At 39.9% G+C, this 18,545-nt stretch overlaps 1 protein-coding gene across 3 annotated transcripts; it reads left to right on the plus strand.

Annotated features, from left to right (window-relative positions):
- The first annotated feature begins 4,244 nt into the window (after nucleotides 1-4,244).
- On the plus strand, nucleotides 4,245-18,334 carry LOC134799577 (DDB1- and CUL4-associated factor 10). Of its 3 annotated transcripts, none has more exons than XR_010145429.1 (12): nucleotides 4,245-4,674; nucleotides 5,241-5,354; nucleotides 7,644-8,013; nucleotides 8,823-8,978; nucleotides 9,163-9,222; nucleotides 9,544-9,728; nucleotides 11,154-11,268; nucleotides 13,045-13,127; nucleotides 13,798-13,925; nucleotides 14,720-14,864; nucleotides 17,163-17,294; nucleotides 18,161-18,334. XR_010145429.1 is itself a non-coding variant. In XM_063772008.1 (12 exons), exons 1-12 carry the CDS (start codon nucleotides 4,454-4,456, stop codon nucleotides 18,302-18,304), a joined length of 1,839 nt encoding a protein of 612 aa, XP_063628078.1. In that variant the 5' UTR covers nucleotides 4,245-4,453; the 3' UTR covers nucleotides 18,305-18,334. The 3 variants fall into 3 exon arrangements, 2 of the variants coding, with proteins under 2 accessions (XP_063628078.1, XP_063628079.1); XM_063772008.1 differs by having other exon boundaries at nucleotides 13,812-13,925; XM_063772009.1 differs by having other exon boundaries at nucleotides 13,063-13,127; nucleotides 13,812-13,925.
- The last annotated feature ends 211 nt before the right edge of the window (nucleotides 18,335-18,545 follow it).

Raw genomic sequence — 18,545 nt, forward strand, 5'->3', positions numbered from 1 at the left:
CTTAGTTCGATTGAATGTCAACCTTAATTAGAAACAAAGTAGGTAGCATTTCATTTGTCTCGTAAAATTTCGAACAAATTAAATTCAACCTAATTGAAAATACAACAAGATTCTAACTTCCTTGGCTATAATTTTGTATGATGGGCGGCACGAGGATATATTGGATTACCTTCTATAAATTGTTAATGAACAAAAATGTCTTATTTACAGGTACGCAAATTATTTAAAGTTCAATGAACGACCAATGAAATGTATAAATTAAGTCTTGCTAATAGATTAGGTTTAATCAGTTACAGTCAAGCATAATATGTAATATGTATGTATATGGTTAAGTGAACATTTTTGATAGTTTAAAAGCCTTGGCCGCAAAGGCTGTACGACACCAGGGGAAAGCGTTGTCGAGTGATCATTCATGTGGGCTGAAATATGCAGTAACAAGTTAGCAATGCAAAACTGACTGCGTGCCTTAGGTATCGCATCACATATCTATCCTGTTCCGCTTAAGGCAGTGGCTGCGCTCGCATAATGTGCACTACCCATTGACATAGATATCTAAGGACTGGCCGTACGATTGGTTGATGAGTTCGCATCATGCACGCTATTGGTCGCAACTAGTTGCGTTAGACTGCACGATCGGCTGGAATTCGTGAGTGACACCGCTGAACTAGTACCATTTTTAGTGCCTGTAAGGCCAGTCCTTAGATATATACGTGGCACTGCCTTATAGACCGGGAGATACTGACACATTTTACTGGGTCATTTGTACCAGTATGGCGGTTCGTCAGGGGTCTAAGTACGTAAAGAACGAAATAAAAATGATGGTCATAGCGCTGGTACCGGCGGCCCAATCGCGTGGGCGTTAGTCGAACGTGTCGGATAAAATACGAGTGTCGAACGATTTGTTCCACAAAAATCCTCGTATTATTCGATAGTCCATAAAAAAGAAGTAGACGGTAGCGTAATGCCATACTTCTCCGGTGTGACTTGCAGCCCGCCATACTGAGGCGAACACATTAATTAAAAAAAAACAATTCAATCATTTGTGCCAAGCTAATTTTTGCACAGGTGATCATCGTCGAGCAGGCATTCATGGACATAACCATGCCATACTTTTCGGATGGTTCCAAATGGCCGCCATACCGCCGCAAAGGAGTTAATTTTTTTTTTATTGCTAAACGATTTGTACCATCTTGTAATTTTTTTTTCAAGACTTTCTGTGTGATCATAAATGAAAATCTCATAATGCCATACCTGTAGGAGGTGGCAAATGTGTACAATATTTTTTTTTTATTTCAAGTATGGTGCTTTTCCCCCTATTAGAAGTATGGCAAATATAATAATGGTCACATTGCATCATATAATTTCCAAAAATCCAAATGCCATACTGGTACAAATCGTCAAAAAATTGTTTTTTGTTTTAAGTCTTGGCTTAAGTCTCACAGTCGTCCGCCCCGTAGTTATAATCTGAAATATATTTTTTTAGGTACAATTGTATCCAAACAAACAGAATATGATGATGCCATGCTGTAAAAAATTATTTTACGTATACATAGTCGTATTTTTGAAACGTGTCGATTAAATAAGTTTTTCAAGTATGGCAGCACTTTATCCCCCTACTATAAGTATGGCAATTATAATAACGGTCACATTTTATCAAATACTTTCCAAAAATTTAAATGCAATACTGGTACAAATCGTTTAACAAAAAAAAAATTAACTCCCTTGAGGCGGTATGGCGGCCATTTGGAACCGTCCGAAGAGTATGGCATGGTGATGTCCATGAATGGCTGCTCGACGATGATCACCTGTGCAAAAATTAGCTTGGCACAAATGGTTGAATTGTTTTTTTTTAATTAATGTGTTCGCCTCAGTATGGCGGGCTGTAAGTCACACCGGAGAAGTATGGCATTACGCTACCGCCTACTTCTTTTTTATGGACTATCGGAAAATACGAGGATTTTTGTGGAACAAATCGTTCGACACTCGTATTTTATCCGACACGTTCAACTAACGCCCACGCGATTGGGCCGCCGGTACCAGCGCTATGACCATCATTTTTATTTCCTTCATTACATGCTTAGACCCCTGACGAACCGCCATACTGGTACAAATGACCCAGTAAAATGTGTTACTATCTCCCGGTCTATTACATATACTGCTATACTGAACATACGTTGAGAATCAACTTGGAACTTCAAAAATCGAAATATCGTTATTAACTTTTCTATCATTCTGCATATTCGAGCTCTATAACTCAGTCAGATAACTCAATTTCGACTTTAAAAGTGTGCAGTAGACCATTCGATTCGAGGATCTTAACGCGTCCCATTCTTTAATTTATGCTGTCGAGCAATCTGTGCGGCCCAAGCTTTAACCGAGTCATTAGCTCATAACTGTCTACAGTAAAATATGTCTAAACATGAAAATGACATCGTTTAAATGTTCTTTTTTTAATACATTTTATGTTTCAAGTATATCTGCTTAGTTTGAATTACATCATGACATCAGTTTCCTAAAGGTTAAGGTGTTCTGTTGGGTCTGATACTGATAAACTATACCACAGTACAAGAAGTGTACTGTGACTATACTGAAACACACCACCTTGTCAGTAGAAAAAGGCGCTAAATTCAAATTTTCTATGGAAAGCTTCGGGCCTACATTTTTAGGGTTCTGTATCCAAAGGGTAAAAACTAGAGATGGCACGAATATTCGGCAACTATGCGGTATTCAGCCTATTCGGCCATTTTGCCGAATATTCGGTATTCGACCAAATGTTGCCTACTATTCGGCCGAATACCGAATATCTGTTGCACCTACCTAAAAAGAAAAATACACAATAAAAGTAAACAAAAGCTAGGTATATTTAATATAGTTGGTGAAACCAATTTGTCAGTCAGTAAGAACCAGGAAAACTATACTCATCCTTTTCTTTTGGGTGCTAGTACTAGTGTAAGACAAAGATAGTATGATTCTCTCTGTCTATGATTGAAATGAGACAGTCTTTTGACAAACTGTATTTAAAATGTAATATCTGGGAGACCGAGCTTTGCTAGGAAAACATATAAAAACTCAAAAATGCGCGTTTTCCCAGAGATAAGACCTATAGATGGTCAAGCAAATCTTGTCAGTAGAAAAAGGCGCGAAATTAAAATTTTCTATGAGACGATATCCCTTCGCGCCTACATTTTTCAAATTTGCCGCCTTTTTCTACTGACAAGATCTGCTTGACAAAGATCGATTTTTCGCCCCCGAAAACCCCATATAGCATATTTCATCGAAATCGTTAGAGCCGCTTCCGAGAACCCCGATAAATATAATATATATAAATAAATATACATACAAGAATTGCTCTTTTAAAGGTATTAGATTCTTGTAAAGTTGTTAAACACGAAGACCCTTTTTTGAGCATTTGTTAGGTATACTTGGTCAAGCAGATCTTGTCAGTAGAAAAAGGCGGCAAATTTGAAAAATGTAGGCGCGAAGGGATATCGTCCCATAGAAAATTTGAATTTCGCGCCTTTTTTTACTGACAAGATTTGCTTGACCAGCATAATTACAAATTATTCCAAAAGGAGTCTGGTAAACCAATATGTCAGCAGGAAGGACATGGAAGAGAAGAGGCCAAATCTTCCATTTTTCTACTGACAAATGTGGCTTTCCAAACATTCCATTTTTTATCTGAAATTCCATCAGAATTCAAAGCCACAAATTGGTTTCCCTGACTGAATAGAGAATCGGATGTTGTAAAGTAAACGATGATGATTCGAATCGATTCGCATCATCGTCAGATCGGTACAGTAGGGCTACCGCCAATACCGAAAATCGTCAATTGCGGGCATTTTTCTCTGTCACTCTAATTACGCCTTCATTGGAGTAAAAGAGTAAGATCCCCGCAATTTGCGAATTTCGGTTTTCGCGGTAGCCCCTCAGCGCTATTCACATTCTTTGTCTTTTTTGTTTATGGTTTTCGGAAAGGGCTCTATAGATATGATAATATAGACGGTCAAGCAAATCTTGTCAGTAGAAAAAGGCGCGAAATTCAAATTTTCTATGAGACAATATCCCTTCGCGCCTACATTTTTCAAATTTGCCGCCTTTTTCTACTGTCAGGATCTGCTTGACCAAGTTTATTTCCCCCGATACACTCAAAAATGAAATTTCGTTATCTGCCTCTCTATCGCTCTTGCACATTTGAGGGACGTGTTGTCTATGGTTAACCACTTGTCACCAAACGTCAAAAATCAACTATTGACCATTGCTGCGAGTAATTTAATAAGAGCTATGGATAATTATTAAAGTATCTATCCATAAGTCAATTATCACTTAAAATTATGTAGTTTCTTAAATGTTGCGTTCCAGATATAGTTGCATTTACTGCTATGTATTGTACTTAATAAAGTAACGTGTTTTGATTCCGCCCTAGGCTCGCGTACGCGTAGTGTAGTGTTTCACGATGGGTAATAAAGACGATAGTGTGTTCCTGGCGAAGTATTCAGCCTTTAGCCCATACCGGTTGTTCCGACGTGAGGTGGGGTTCGCGCCGCCACTGGGCGCCGGTGACGCGCTGGCCCGCAGCCTCTACTGCGGCATGAAACCCATCGCCTCTTGGAGCTCCGAAGACGCGAATGCCCTTCCCACGGGAGGCGTGTTCAACCTTGAATTTTCACCGGACGGGTAATAAAATGCTAGAGGAATCATAGGTATATACTTAAGACTCATTTCCTTGTGAGGTAGCCTTGACTTTGCACCTCTCTAGTTGGCACAAAAAAACAAGTCTAAAGCTTCCTGATTGAGACACTTCCCTGCATTTGTTGTCTATGAAACATAAAATTTTGGGTGAAATTGCATACAATGTTCAAATGACAAATATTTGTTTTGATTTGTAAACACAAGACTATTGTTTATAAACTGGGATCAGCTGATTTCCTTAAATGTGTCACAGCTATTATAGGTATATGTTTGTGTTGCCCAGCAATATATAAATTCACAAGTAAAAGGGCTCAACATCACTGTTGAAAATTCTTTCATTAACTGGAGAGAGCTGTAATAATTATATATTTATAAATATGTTTTTTAAATTGTATTGTATGTATCTTACTAATCAAAAATCAGGTATGAGGTAGGCATATTTCAGTTAGCTTGCTACAACCATTTTCAATAGAAAAGAAAAAGCACACAGTAATAAAATTCAAAAGTACAGTATCTTAAAAACATTGTAATAATGAAAGAATTGTTTTCAGGTCCCTATTGGTGGCAGCATGTGAGAAGAAATCTATACAGATATTTGACTCACTCACTCACCGGAGGATACACACAGTCAATGGAGCCCACTCTGATTGTGTTAATTGTGTCAAGTAAGTCTTAATTCTCACTTGCACCAAATATTGGTTTTGTAGTTTAAGTATAAATAAATAAAATAAATATATATATTTTGAATAGCCTATTTTGTGTTCCACTGCTGGGCAAAGGCCTCCCCTTTCTTCCGCCATCTCTTTTTTGGTCTACCTCTGCCCCAGCTAATCTTCTAATCTATAATTATATTATTTTATTTAAAAAATCACTAGTTGGCACCTGAAGTGATGGTCTGATCCTTTGGATATTAAGAGCATATAAAGACAAGAAACCATGTAATTTGGTAATGGGGTTGGCAACTGTCAAAGGTTTGCCTAGATGGCGCCATCATAGCTTGCCCCTTTTTCTATGAGATTTGGCTTAAAGAGCTGGCATCCAGGGTATTAAAAAAACAAAAATTTGACACAATTCTAGGGATTGACGGGGCAAGCTATGATGGCGCCATCTGCTAAAAACTTCCACCGGCCAACCCCATTGAGATAATACCATACCATAGATTCAGCAGCTTTTTTGCTAGGGTTTTCCATTGGCTAAAATGGCTTAAAGATCAAGTTAATTCCATGGTATTTTATATTTTATCTATATTTCTTGTTGCCTAACAGAACCAGAAACATTTTTTATTAGAAATAAAGTCCATCATCTAACTAAAGTATCTAAACTACATTTTAATTTGTATTTCATAAATCATATGTTTTAATCATAGCACTTTTTTCTAGTAAATGAAATTAATAACTTAAACATAATATTATAATTTATAAATGGTGGCTAAAAAATTATTACATTCCCGTTTCCAGGGAGGTTTCAGGACTGGGAAAAAAATTTACCCTTCCATAGAATATGGACCAGCCAAAATGTGTGAAACAGCTAATTATTTATCGTGATTTCGGTTTTGATCCCAAAGTAAAAGTTGCTCAGTATAATCCCAAAACTTCCCTGGCAACGGGAATGCAGTAATTTTTTTGCCAACCTGTATAATAATTTGTATATATTGCTAATCGTAGTTGAATTTTAACCATATTTTGTTCCCCTTTGGATGATAACAATGTCTAGGTCAAAGTAAATATTTGCCAAACAGTATTACCTATTATCTTGGAAAACAACACAAACAGCAATATCGTAATGGCAGTATTTTATTATGCTTACTGTGCCTACTTTAGACTTAGACGTGCTTTAAAGAAATAATCATTCTTAACATAAATACAAAAACTAAAAAATGTGTGCAGAGTTTTAAAAAACTTGGACATAAGGTTAACTAGGAATATTTAAAAAAAACAGTTCAATAATGAGCTTTTCTTTTATTTTTTGCCATTTTTATATATTGTGATCTTTTTTGCCACTTTTGTGTTCTTTTCCTATTGTGTTACCATTTCCCCATATATGTAGTTTGTATGGCAACAAAAAGGAAAGTTTTAAAAATGTATGGAAGTTTTAGGACACTTTTTTTCTCCTATAAGGATAAAAAGGGCTCGCGATCCTGACTAGAAATAACACAAAAGTGGCAAAAAAGACCACAATATATAGAAATGACAAAAAATAAAAGAAACACTCTAATAAAATTATCATATTTTATCAAAGATATGTCAGATAAAATCGCTTTGTGGAGATTGGAAGGATCAAAGTTCACAACAATATTATGAATAAAAGACAAAAACGCATTTTAATCGTGTTCAATGAGTAAAATTGAAAACACAGTATTGTAGACCTTAATCACATGCATTAAGGTTTCAAGTAGTCTGTTACTATAACCAGCTTTCCTATATTGAAAGTATTTGAAAGATGTTGGTGGTTTACCAAGGTTGTTATTGTTTTAATATCATCAAATTCTAGGTATTAAATACTCATGTATAAAGAACTCATTTGCAAACTGTTTATTTAGATACTACACTTTACTTGATTACATTATGTAGTCATTGTAGTCAACAACGACCTCGTTTCCAAATATAGGAAGTCAACTCACTTTAAGAGCTATTTAAGCTAGGCATTCAATCAACACTTGTGGTTTTCTAATGCCTATTTCAATTAATGATCACCTGTGATGCCAGTACTTAATCGAACGGAAGGGTATTAACTATATGTATATAATAATTTAGATGTCCTTGCATAAAATGGCATTCACATTGCAACTTTGAGTAAATTTGTAGATACATAATATCTTTATTTAGACTGGCCTGCGACAAATCAAATTATTATCCTTCTTTTTCGTATCCTCGTGTATGAGATCTTTTTTGACTTAGATATGGTGTGACACTAACATATGGTACTTCTGATTCTGACTTCCATTTTATTTCCAGATTCCTAGACGGGCGAATGTTCGCCACTTGCTCCGACGACACTACCATTGCGCTCTGGGACGTCCGGAACCTAAAAAAGAAGATTTGCTCACTACTCGGCCACAGCAACTGGGTCAAAAACATAGAATTCTCAATGAAAGACAAGCTTCTTGTCACTTCGGGTCTAGACGGGAGTATATACACTTGGGATATTAATTCGTATTCGGAGTGTAACCTGGTGTACCAAAGAGTGTTCCACGCGAGCGGGCTGATGCGGTGCCGGCTGTCGCCGGACGCGCGGCAGATGGTCATGTGCACGACGCGCGGCCTGCTGGTTATTGTCCATGATCTCAACTTGAGTACGTTGGCGCAGGATCTGCATGGGTTCAAGGTAATGATATGATAATGATACTTGTTGATTGTTGACTTGAAGCTTGCGATGAAACGGTTATCAACCTATGGACGCTTGCAACTCCAGGGGTTTCCAAATCTACTTTAATAAATACAAAATTTCACATAAGTGGTTTTTAGATAACTATTTGACCTTGGCGTGCAGGACTTAAGAATGGACATATAGATTACCGATATCGAAAATAGTAGACTCCATTTAAGCTGCTCGCATTCCATCAGCAATGATATTTAATTACACAAACGGGTCTACCGCGATATAATTTCATTGTTTTTCTTTTAATTGCGGGTTTTTCGGGTAGTTTAGTGTTGTTTTATTAATATCTCCATTGACATTTGTTGGGACGTCAGTCTTTCCGTGACCACAGCTGGTGCAACTCTGAACTCAGCTGAAACGTCGGAATTAAAGGTAAAAACAATGAAATTATATCGCGGTAGACCCGTTTGTGTAATTAAATATGTGTACAAAACGCGAGAGTTTAAAGTGTTATATCAGCAATGATGGCGTACATTACAAGGATGTATGTTACACAGTTACCCACTCACTTTTCTTATTGAACTTTAATGCTTAGCTAATAAGTGTGACGCCCGCCGGTATTAAGATGGGCGTCCAAGGAGCCCACAGAAAAGAAAAGGAGCCTGCTATGATAGTGTCTATATACGACGCATTTTTATCAGCTTTCGACCGATAATTCCAATCCGCGTTCGTCCTTAAACAAATGATGATGGTGATGATCATTATTTCGCAATCTACATTTTTTATTAGTACATTATATCCATTCGTTGTTCCAGCCCAACATGTACAGACTGATGCAAACGAGTAACCAGCTGATCCCAATAGCGGCGCAGTACGACCACCTGTTCGACTCCAAGCGCAGCCAGAACCGTATCGAGTTCATAAGCGACTTCCCGGAGGGCAACGACGCGGAGGTTGTTAGTGCGTTACAGGTCAGTAACTCCAGCCCTGTTATTACTTGTACTTGGCCCCACAGGCGATTTCGTTTCGAACTCTCTGCCACCAACATACCGGAAGTGTGTATCTATTCACCATGCAAACCTGCATGTCTAGGTGTTTCTGTCTTTTGGTTTAAGATAGTGAATCAGTTATTTAGAATGTTAATTTTATTTTCAGATACATCCTCTAGGATGGAGCGCATTAAGTAGAAATATAAGCCACGACGACAGATCAGAGGTAATAATGAAGATAATAAAGGTAATATTTAGTTAATCTTTAGTGATTATATTGTGTATTTTTTCGGGTCACTGACATTTGTATATTATTCCAAGGTTTGCATGCATGTGAAGGGCTGATATTTTATTCGCGAGTGCGAGACGTGAGTAGGTTTGCGAAAGAATTCGCGAACGCTATTACAAATTCGTACAAACATTTGTTTATCGTATCGGTCGTGTCTTTTTATTTGGGTCTAAAAATCGACACAACTGTCATAAAAAAATTACATAACCATTGGCAGTCAATGACAGGCGTCTCATAACATTGTTCGGTGTGGAACAGTGGTCGTGCATCCACGACATCCAGCCGGTGGAGTGCGGCCGGGACTCGTCGGTGCGCGACCCGCCGCCGGCGCCGGCCGCGCCGCCCGCCCGGCGCGCGCGCCGCCCGCCGCGCCGCCCGCGCCCGCGCCCCTACCGCCAGCCGCGCCCGCAGGCCGCCGTCACGCCCGCGCTGCCCGAGCAACCGTGAGTCGCAATACATTCACCATTTTTACCAAGTTTTAGAGTTATAAAGCCGGGTCCAGATGGGTGTAACGTGTAATGTAACAGGAATTCTATGTGTGGACGGTACGTGCTACGAGCATTACATGTAACGCTCGTGCCGGATCCATCGGTTGTCGGTCTTTAGCCCAAAAAGACTCTCGCAGTGCCGTCCATATCGTTGACGCTATATTACACGACGTTACACCCGTCTGGACACGGCTTTAGAGTTTGCCTACGCCACGCGCGTAGGCTATTTGCGTGCAATGCAACCTTGCTACCTCTTTTGCAGCGTTCTTTATAACTGTAGCAATTTTTTACATTCTAAGGACGCATAACTATCTTATACAATCATTAGCATACTTGTCTTAAGTTTAGTTGTTTTTATCAATTAATAACATTCAAAATGTGAGTGATTTTGTTGGTGACGTACAGACTTTGCGTGGTTGCACCACTTGCACCACGGATCGCACCGATTTCATACTGTAACTTGGCCCTTAAATGCGTATGAAACATATGAAAAACAAAGTACGACGAGCCGCCACAGGTACAGCCATATGTGCGTATGGGCCCTTAATCCGGCTTAATGCCACGTACACACCAAGCTAACGTTACAAACGCGAACGGAGGGCTTTCGCTGGCGTTTAGTTCTGTCTTGAGTGTCTGTACGGTTTAGGATTTGGTCGCTAACGACCCGGAGCGTGGCGGTATAGTCGAAAGGGATCACGAATCATTCGATAAAATTCAGTGTGTAGGGTTCGTCCAATGAACACTTCTTAGGGTTACGTACCCAAAGGGTAAAACGGGACCCTATTACTAAGACTCCGCTGTCCGTCCGTCCGTCTGTCACCAGGCTATATCTCGTGATCTGTGATAGCTAGACAGCTGAAATTTTCACAGATGATGTATTTCTGTTGCCGCTATAACAACAAATACTAAAAACAGAATAAAATAAAGATTTAAGTGGGGCTCCCATACAACAAACGTGATTTTTGACCGAAGTTAAGCAACGTCGGGCGGGGTCAGTACTTGGATGGGTGACCGTTTTTATAGATAATGGTACGGAACCCTTGGTGTGCGAGTCCGACTCGCACTTGGCCGGTTTTTTTTAATATGGGACTGGAGTCTTTCTCCGCTTTCATTGAATTTTTCTTTTCCTTGTGCTAAATCGTAATGTTAAATAAAATTAACAATAATAATTAGGTATTAACCCATTATTTGAGCCGGAACGGGAGCCAACGATCCTTTGCCGTTCGTTCGGTCGGTGTGTGGAAGTATCTCCGAAGGCCAACGTCGAAGGCAAACGCTGAATATCCCTCGTCCGCGTTCGTCGATTTGTTCTGTATGCGGCATAACTCGCGACTGAAATGGATAAAGGCATGGTTAATAACAGTAATAATAATGTGTCAGCGGCACGTCGGCGCTGTCGCGGCGCGCCTGGGCGGAGCACCGCGCGACCGCGGCGCCGCGCGCGCCCGCCGCCGTGCCGCCCGCCGCGCGCGTGCCCGAGCCGAGACTAGGCGGGGTGAGTCATCTACTTTATTTCGACTATTTGTGACGTTCCACGAAAAGATACATTACGGCGGGAGGCGCTTACGCTGTTATTCACGACGGTCCTATACGAATAGACTGCTACGCGTCGTAAGCGCCATAAGGTACCTTTAGCCGTGGGACGTCACATTTAGTTTACATGGAGGCTAATTCGAACTTACATTTTGATGTGATGTCATTTTTTTACCGTTCGCCCACGCGTCTCGCTCGCACCGATAGGTACATGTACGAGCAAAATGCACACGTGAATGGTGTCAAAACGACATCATTTTGATATCGGAATGTAAGTTCGAATTGGCCTCATGTTGTGTGACTAATGACTATTATAACATAAAATTGCCGGAAGCATTTAGAGTTTATACAATAACATTTTTGTTTATTTTAATCACTCCGTGCGAGTGGTTTACCTTTTCGGATTCTTCCTAAACCTAAATAGTTATATCAAAATATATCACCTTTATGTTTTATCTAGTGATGTACCGACTATTGATTTGGCCGACTAGCCGACTAATCGGCGCTCGAACGGCCGATTAGTCGGCCGACTAGTCGGCTAGTCGGCCAGATCATTAGTTTCGTATAAGTTCAGGTGAAAAACAATAGTTTTGCTCCTTTGGATGCGCTATTCATCATAATTTAGCTTGGCTAACAGGTGTTCTCTACAGGTTCAAAGACCTATCACAAGGATCCTCGTTTAATTTCTGTCTTTAGTTCTTTTATTTTGCGATCCTGAGCAGACCGTCAGTACAGCTTGTAGGAGGTATTTCCAAGGCTCTATTTCCCGTACGTAATCGCCAGTTAAGAACCTATCCCCTGTGGTCAGCATCTTTACGAGCAACGTGCCCTGACTAAAGTCTCTAAATTTTGCAATAACATTAATAGTTCCTCATGTCTCCACCATTAAAAAAAACAAAAACAAAAACTGAATACCTACTAATAAAAAAAATAACTATAGAACTTGCAGATGAAATTACACGAGAATCAGTTGAGATCGACCTGTAGAGGAAAACACCAGCCCACCAACATATGATAACAATCAAACGGTCAATTATATGAACAAAAGTTTTCGTATGCACCCTGAATAGGTATTTTAGTAAAATAAACATAAAACATATGGTAAATATTGACTGTTGATTTCTTATTTTTCTGTTTTTCTTTCACTAATAAAGTGCCGACTAATCGGCCATTTTTGCCGACTAGTCGCCGACTAATCGCCGACTACAAATGTGGCCGGATAGTCGGCTTTCCCGACTAGTCGGCGACTAGTCGGTACATCCCTAGTTTTATCAAAACAAACAATTTTTTTAAATACAAAAGCATATTATTAAATTAATTGCGTATTTAACACTCACGCGGCTAGTAGATGTTGATGTCAACTTTAGCCAGTCTTCTCCGAGACCACGGGGACAACGCCGTCCTCGAACGAAACGTCGGAGGTAAATCTTAAAACTGAAATACGCGATTAAGTCCCGTTGTGCAGTCACCTGCAATAATATGTTACAGAACGAACCGCCGCAAAAATATCTGACACGATCTTATTTGTAGAGCCATAAGAGCGTGTTACATATTTTTGCGGCCTTCGAAGAGTAACATATTATTGCAGGTGACTGTGCGACTTAATAATGTGTAAAAATCGTGAAAGTTTAAATTAAAAGAACATTGTTAACACAGTCGAACTTGTCCTTCATTTTTTGCAGAAGAAAGTAGCAAAATAGCGTGAATAATCATGTAAAGCGGATATTTTTAATACCAGGACTTATCCTCTATTCAGAACGATGTATGGGAGGCGTCCATCACGATCAAACAACACAGAATGCTGCAAGAGTTGGCGGGCAGGTGAGCACTACTCGTACTCCAGCACTTAGTACCTTGTACAGTTACAAGCAATAATTTGTTACACAACGAAGGCCGCAAAAATATCTGACACGATCTTATTAGTAGGGCAATAAGAGCGCGTCACATATTTTTGCGGCCTTCGAAGGGTAACATATTATTGCAGCAAAAAGTTATTGAATTTATATCTCTCACTGTATATTTCTCAATAAATAACTCTTTGGTAGAGTCTGATCGAGATAATTTTGCAGCGAGTTTGATAGCATAGAGCGTGGAAGTGTTAGTTAAACGTCTACGTTCTGTGCTATCAAATTCGCTGCATACTTATCATGGTCCGTCTCTATTCCCGTAAACTGAGGCTGTGAACTGGACGCATGCAACCGTCAACCGTGTGTGTTCAGTCCGCGGCCTTATAGGTGTTAAGTAAGAGTGCGCTGTGTAACGTACGTAAAATTAAAATTGAGTCTCCTCATGTCGGCTCGTCCTTCACTTGCCAAGGTATGGTGAAATTCATATTTTTTTACGGATGTAAAACCGGTGTATACTTTGAGAAACCAAAATGATCCAACGCGAGTCTCGCTGGTGCACGGCTCAGATAGACCAAACAATTCAATCGACCGATCAAATACCGGAATTTAGCGAAACTCTTGCATCACAGAAGAAAGTAAAACAGTGGTATATTTGCAGAGGACAGGGGCACCGCAACTTCAATATGCAGCGCATCATGGGCATTAACACCGGCATCACGCCGCCCGCCGTGCGCCCGCGCGTACGGCCACGCGCCGACGAAGACGAACAGAGGTACTCAGCCATTAGCCGGATCCACACAGAGCGAGCATACGCGCGAGACAATTTCCTCGCGCACAAAACGGCCAGTGTAGACGTGCCTCGCGCGCGCCGAGGCTATTTGCTAATGTCCCCCGACAGTTTCGTTGTCGCAGTAATGGTGTCCAACGACTGTCGTTTCACCACATCCTTTAGTAGGTCGTTGAACGATATACTACCTAAAAGGTGCTGATGGGTTACTGTGCCATTGCCTCGCGCTCATCACAACTCAAGGCCGAAGGCCCACCCTCACGATTATCGAGACACTTTTACCAGGTATTGGGTCATGTTTAAGCTCCAACTTACCCGGAAGTGACCTTCGGGTATACGCGTAGTTCGTCGGGTCTCGCGCTGCCTAATAAATAAGCCAGACTTAATTCTATTCGACGTATGGCAACATCATCAGTGAGATACAAAATCATTCACCGAACTTACAATTTGACAGAATCAACCCACTGATGGAGATGCACCCGATTAATGTTCCAATTCCAAATTAACTTGACACTTAGACACGTAAGCTAATTGATGAACTTAAGATTTCCCAATCAGATATGTGACGTCGGTCTCGTCCTAGAAATTTGATTCTTGCGGTAGATGTCGCTGAAAAGAAGCCATTAAAAGATTTGGTGATGATGACCTTAGTTGTCAGACTTGTGAGAATTGGCTCCGGTGAAGCCAAGGTTGCGGGTTCATCTCCTGATCCGGACGTAGTTATTAATTTTTTTTTGCACTTTAATTATAAAACTAAAAAATCCATTTATTCCTCTCAGCATATCGCCCTCAACGTCCGGGCAGACGCCCCGGGCGTCGTCGCCGGAGCCGGAGGGCGAGGCCATCAAGCACTACATCCGGCAGAACCGCGACCGCCTGCTCTACTACATCGAGGAGACCAATGAGGGGAAAGGGTTTATCAAAGTTAGTATTTGTCCTTTCAATTGAGTGGGCTGTAGTCTGTATCTTTAGGTATTTAAATAAAAGTAAACAAACAATTTGTACATTTTCGGGTAGTTATATTATAACATTTATTGGTTAACCAACCAAATACAAATCAAATCATATCATTTATTTTCAGGCTACTAAGGCCATACATACATACCTTGCAAACTAACATATACAGGTTAAGTGGGAAACCTCTATAGCTGGGACTCATGGTGCGGTCCCAACACTTTAGCACTGAATTACGTCTGTTAGTGAGAAAAAACAGACCTCTATAACTGGAATTAGTTGTTTCTATTTTATAGTAAAATTTACCTCTATTACTGAGACAGAGAGGGTATTTTACCTCTTTTACTGAGACTATATTTGAAAGATTACATTTGCTTCATTTTTTTTTTAAATGTTATAGGAATTGACCTCTGTATCTGAGATAACGTCAATCTATGACCTCTTTAACTTGGCATTTATTGAACATCTTAAACTTTAGTCTAACCAAAAATTCCGCATTCGACAAAATTCGACTTTTAGTTTTATTTAGTTAGTTTGAATAAGTAGTTAAAACTATAGAAACGAAAAACCAAATATTTACTTTTCATTTATTATAGTTCTAAGACGCAAAGAAGTCCATTTTAAATTTAATTTAACAAAATACATCCTTTGCAGAAGTAGAATCATTCAAAGATAATTCGAATAAAGATTTAAACAGACTTAAAAAACTATTTAAGAACAAGTATTATTATTTTTATTTATTTTTTTATTATTGGGAGCCTATAATGTCCCACTGCTGGGCAAAGGCCTCCCCCCACTTTTTCCAGTCTTCCCGATCCTGTGCAGTCTCTGGCCATTCCCTTAAAAAGGAGTCTAACTCGTCTCGCCATCGCCGACGTGGTCTGCCAATTCCTCGTTTTGAGCTGGGCTGCCACTCTGTGGCGATCTTGGCCCACAGCTCACTCGGCATTCGGCAGACATGACCAGCCCAGTCCCACTTTAGCTTGGCCGCTTTCCGAGCTACGTCGACTATTTTTGTTCTACTACTACGTCGTACTACTTCTACGTCGATTATTTTACCTTTATTTATTGTTGAACATTATAAGTATTATAACTTCATACATAATGTTGACAAAATACCTTATTTACCACCTCTATAACTGAAATAACCTCTTTTCTGACCTCTATTAATGGAACACTCTATAAATGAGACAGAAATTTATTTATACCTGGCTAACTGAGACCCTGGGTAAGTGGAATGCCTCTTTAAGTGAGACAAATTTGCTCGTCCCTTGAGATCTCACTTATCCAGGTTTCACTGTATATACAATAATAAAAATCTTAAATACTTACTAAAAAAACATTTTCGTGACGCAGTGACAAATCCGCCTGGATCCGTGACCTGCCTAAACTGAAAATCGTAATTCAAGACCAAAAAAAGTAAGACAATGTTGCCACTGCAATAATTTGTTTGTAAAATAGTAAATTCCTTTTTATAAATAAACACGCTAAGATAATTTATTTATTAATCATTTTACTCCTACGATTTAAAAAAGTACTTTATTTACTTATTTTTACATAAATACAAGACGCGCTAGTAAAAAGTGGCAAAATTGTCTTACTTTTTTTGGTCTTGAATTACGATTTTCAGTTTACATTATTTGATCATGTAATGTTTTCATCTACCCTCAACTGGCTTAAGGAGTCATATGATGGTAGATTTTGTTTACTTTTATTTAAATACCTAAAGATACAGAGTATAGTGTATAGGAGCTCTAACCTCTCCAACGCGTGTAATCTTTCTGTACTGTTGTTAGACTTGTTAGTTTCTTTTCCCCCTAATTTCTGTCCTGACACATACAACTGATACAACGGATTGAGCTATACGAGCTATACATATAATATAAAGTGTGACCGAAGGGAAAGTTACATCTGGTTTTGATTACGGAAATCACTTCAGTTTACAATGACACCGTGAAAAAAAAACAGTAGGTATCAATATGGTAACTGGTGTAAGTGAGACACAGTCCTCTGGTTTGATGCTCTCTTTCGGGTTATTTTCTCTAGTGATAGTTGTCTTGTCGGTAATAAGGTTCAATTTAGTTTGTGCACAAATGTAAATTACCATCCATTTTGGGTACATATCTATGCCCAGTATATGGGTATAACCTCCTAAGGCCCAGCCATACAAATGAAAAATCCAAAATTTGCCACTGCAATTTGAACCTATACTGTAAGAAATAGAGTTGATATTCCTTTGTATAAAAACTAACAAAGGATTATTTGCAGGAATTGTGCTATTCAGCGGACGGGCGGCTAGTGTGCTCCCCGTTCGGGTGCGGCATGCGGCTGCTGGCGCTCGACGACCGCTGCGGCGAGCTGTCGCACTGCGTCGAGAACTTCACCGGCCCCAGACCCATGGTCAGTCTCCTCTACGCATTATAGTAGTATTCATAGACCATAGAACATATCGAAGCTTAATGCGCTCACTCCGCTATTACTCACTAGGGAGCGTGCATGAACTATAGGGGGCAGAACAGGAGCTATCAGGTTTTTGGCGCGAGGCGTAAATATGAAGTTTATGGTTCCGATATAGCCTACCTACAAGATGGCAGAACCTACTATGCAAGTATGCACAAGAAAACGTACGAGCACGATAGATGGCAGCACTTGTTTTGGCAATGTACATGTTTATGTTTCCGATTCAGGCAACAAGAGGGCAGACCCTCCAACGCGCACGGTCCCTCTACTCTACTGCTCCGAGCAGACAATAGGGTGGTATTCCACCTGTCCAATTTGTATTTTGTCTCACATTTTGCTTGATAGAGTGAGACGCAATGACATTGGACATGAATATTGGACAGATGGAATACCACCCTTAAGGCATGGTATTATGAGTCAAAAAGAGAATGCTTGATGCGACTCGTGCATTAGAGAAGGACAAAGAGATTTCGAGTGTCGCATCGAGGAGAACGTAGTAGGTAGGTACTATACTATTTATTATCTACTGCACCGTTAGTTTTGGGATTTAGGATTATACTGAGCAACTTTTACTATGGGACCAACCTCGAAATCTCGAAAAAAAATTTACCCGCCCATAGAAAATGGACCAGCCTAAATGTATGAAACAGCCAAATTTTTTTTTCGCGATTTCGGGGTTGGCCCATAGTAACAGTTGCTCTGTATAATCCCAAAACCTCCCTGGCGACGAGAATACAGTTATTTCTTAGCCACCCTGTATAGTGATCTCAGTCGCAAACAGTAATTCAATAAAATATTGTTTGCAGGTCGACGTGGGCCAAAGTCTAGGACACCATCAAGACCTAGTGGTGAGCTGCAAGTTCAGCCCCCGCTACCACCTGCTCGTGACCGGCTGCCTCGAGGGCAAGATCGTGTGGTACGAGCCCTTCAGTGGCGAGACAATGTATTAGATACTTAATTATATTAGCCATATCAAATATCTATACCTTGTTTTATTTATAGTTATAGCTTTCTTATAGATATATATTCAATGCCAGATCACATCGAAGAAGTGTTCTCATAGAAATGTACTCGCCGGCACTGTTGACAAGCTTTGATCACCGATCAATATATGCATCTTTTATTCACAAGGGACTTCTATCTCGACACGTAAGAGGACGTTTATTCTATCGTTAAACGCTTCATTGCCGT

The sequence above is a fragment of the Cydia splendana genome, chromosome 18, assembly GCF_910591565.1.
Source record: "Cydia splendana chromosome 18, ilCydSple1.2, whole genome shotgun sequence".
Lineage (NCBI taxonomy): Eukaryota > Metazoa > Arthropoda > Insecta > Lepidoptera > Tortricidae > Cydia > Cydia splendana.

What these genes read in the sequence shown, in the direction of transcription:
- LOC134799577 (XM_063772008.1), top strand. Translation starts at nt 4,454, where the DNA reads ATGGGTAATAAAGACGATAGTGTGTTCCTGGCGAAGTATTCAGCCTTT. An exon ending in AGGTTGTTAGTGCGTTACAG is followed by an intron (nt 8,979 to 9,162) that starts GTCAGTAACTCC and finishes TTTTATTTTCAG; the next exon opens with ATACATCCTCTAGGATGGAG. An exon ending in GCCGACGAAGACGAACAGAG is followed by an intron (nt 13,926 to 14,719) that starts GTACTCAGCCAT and finishes TATTCCTCTCAG; the next exon opens with CATATCGCCCTCAACGTCCG.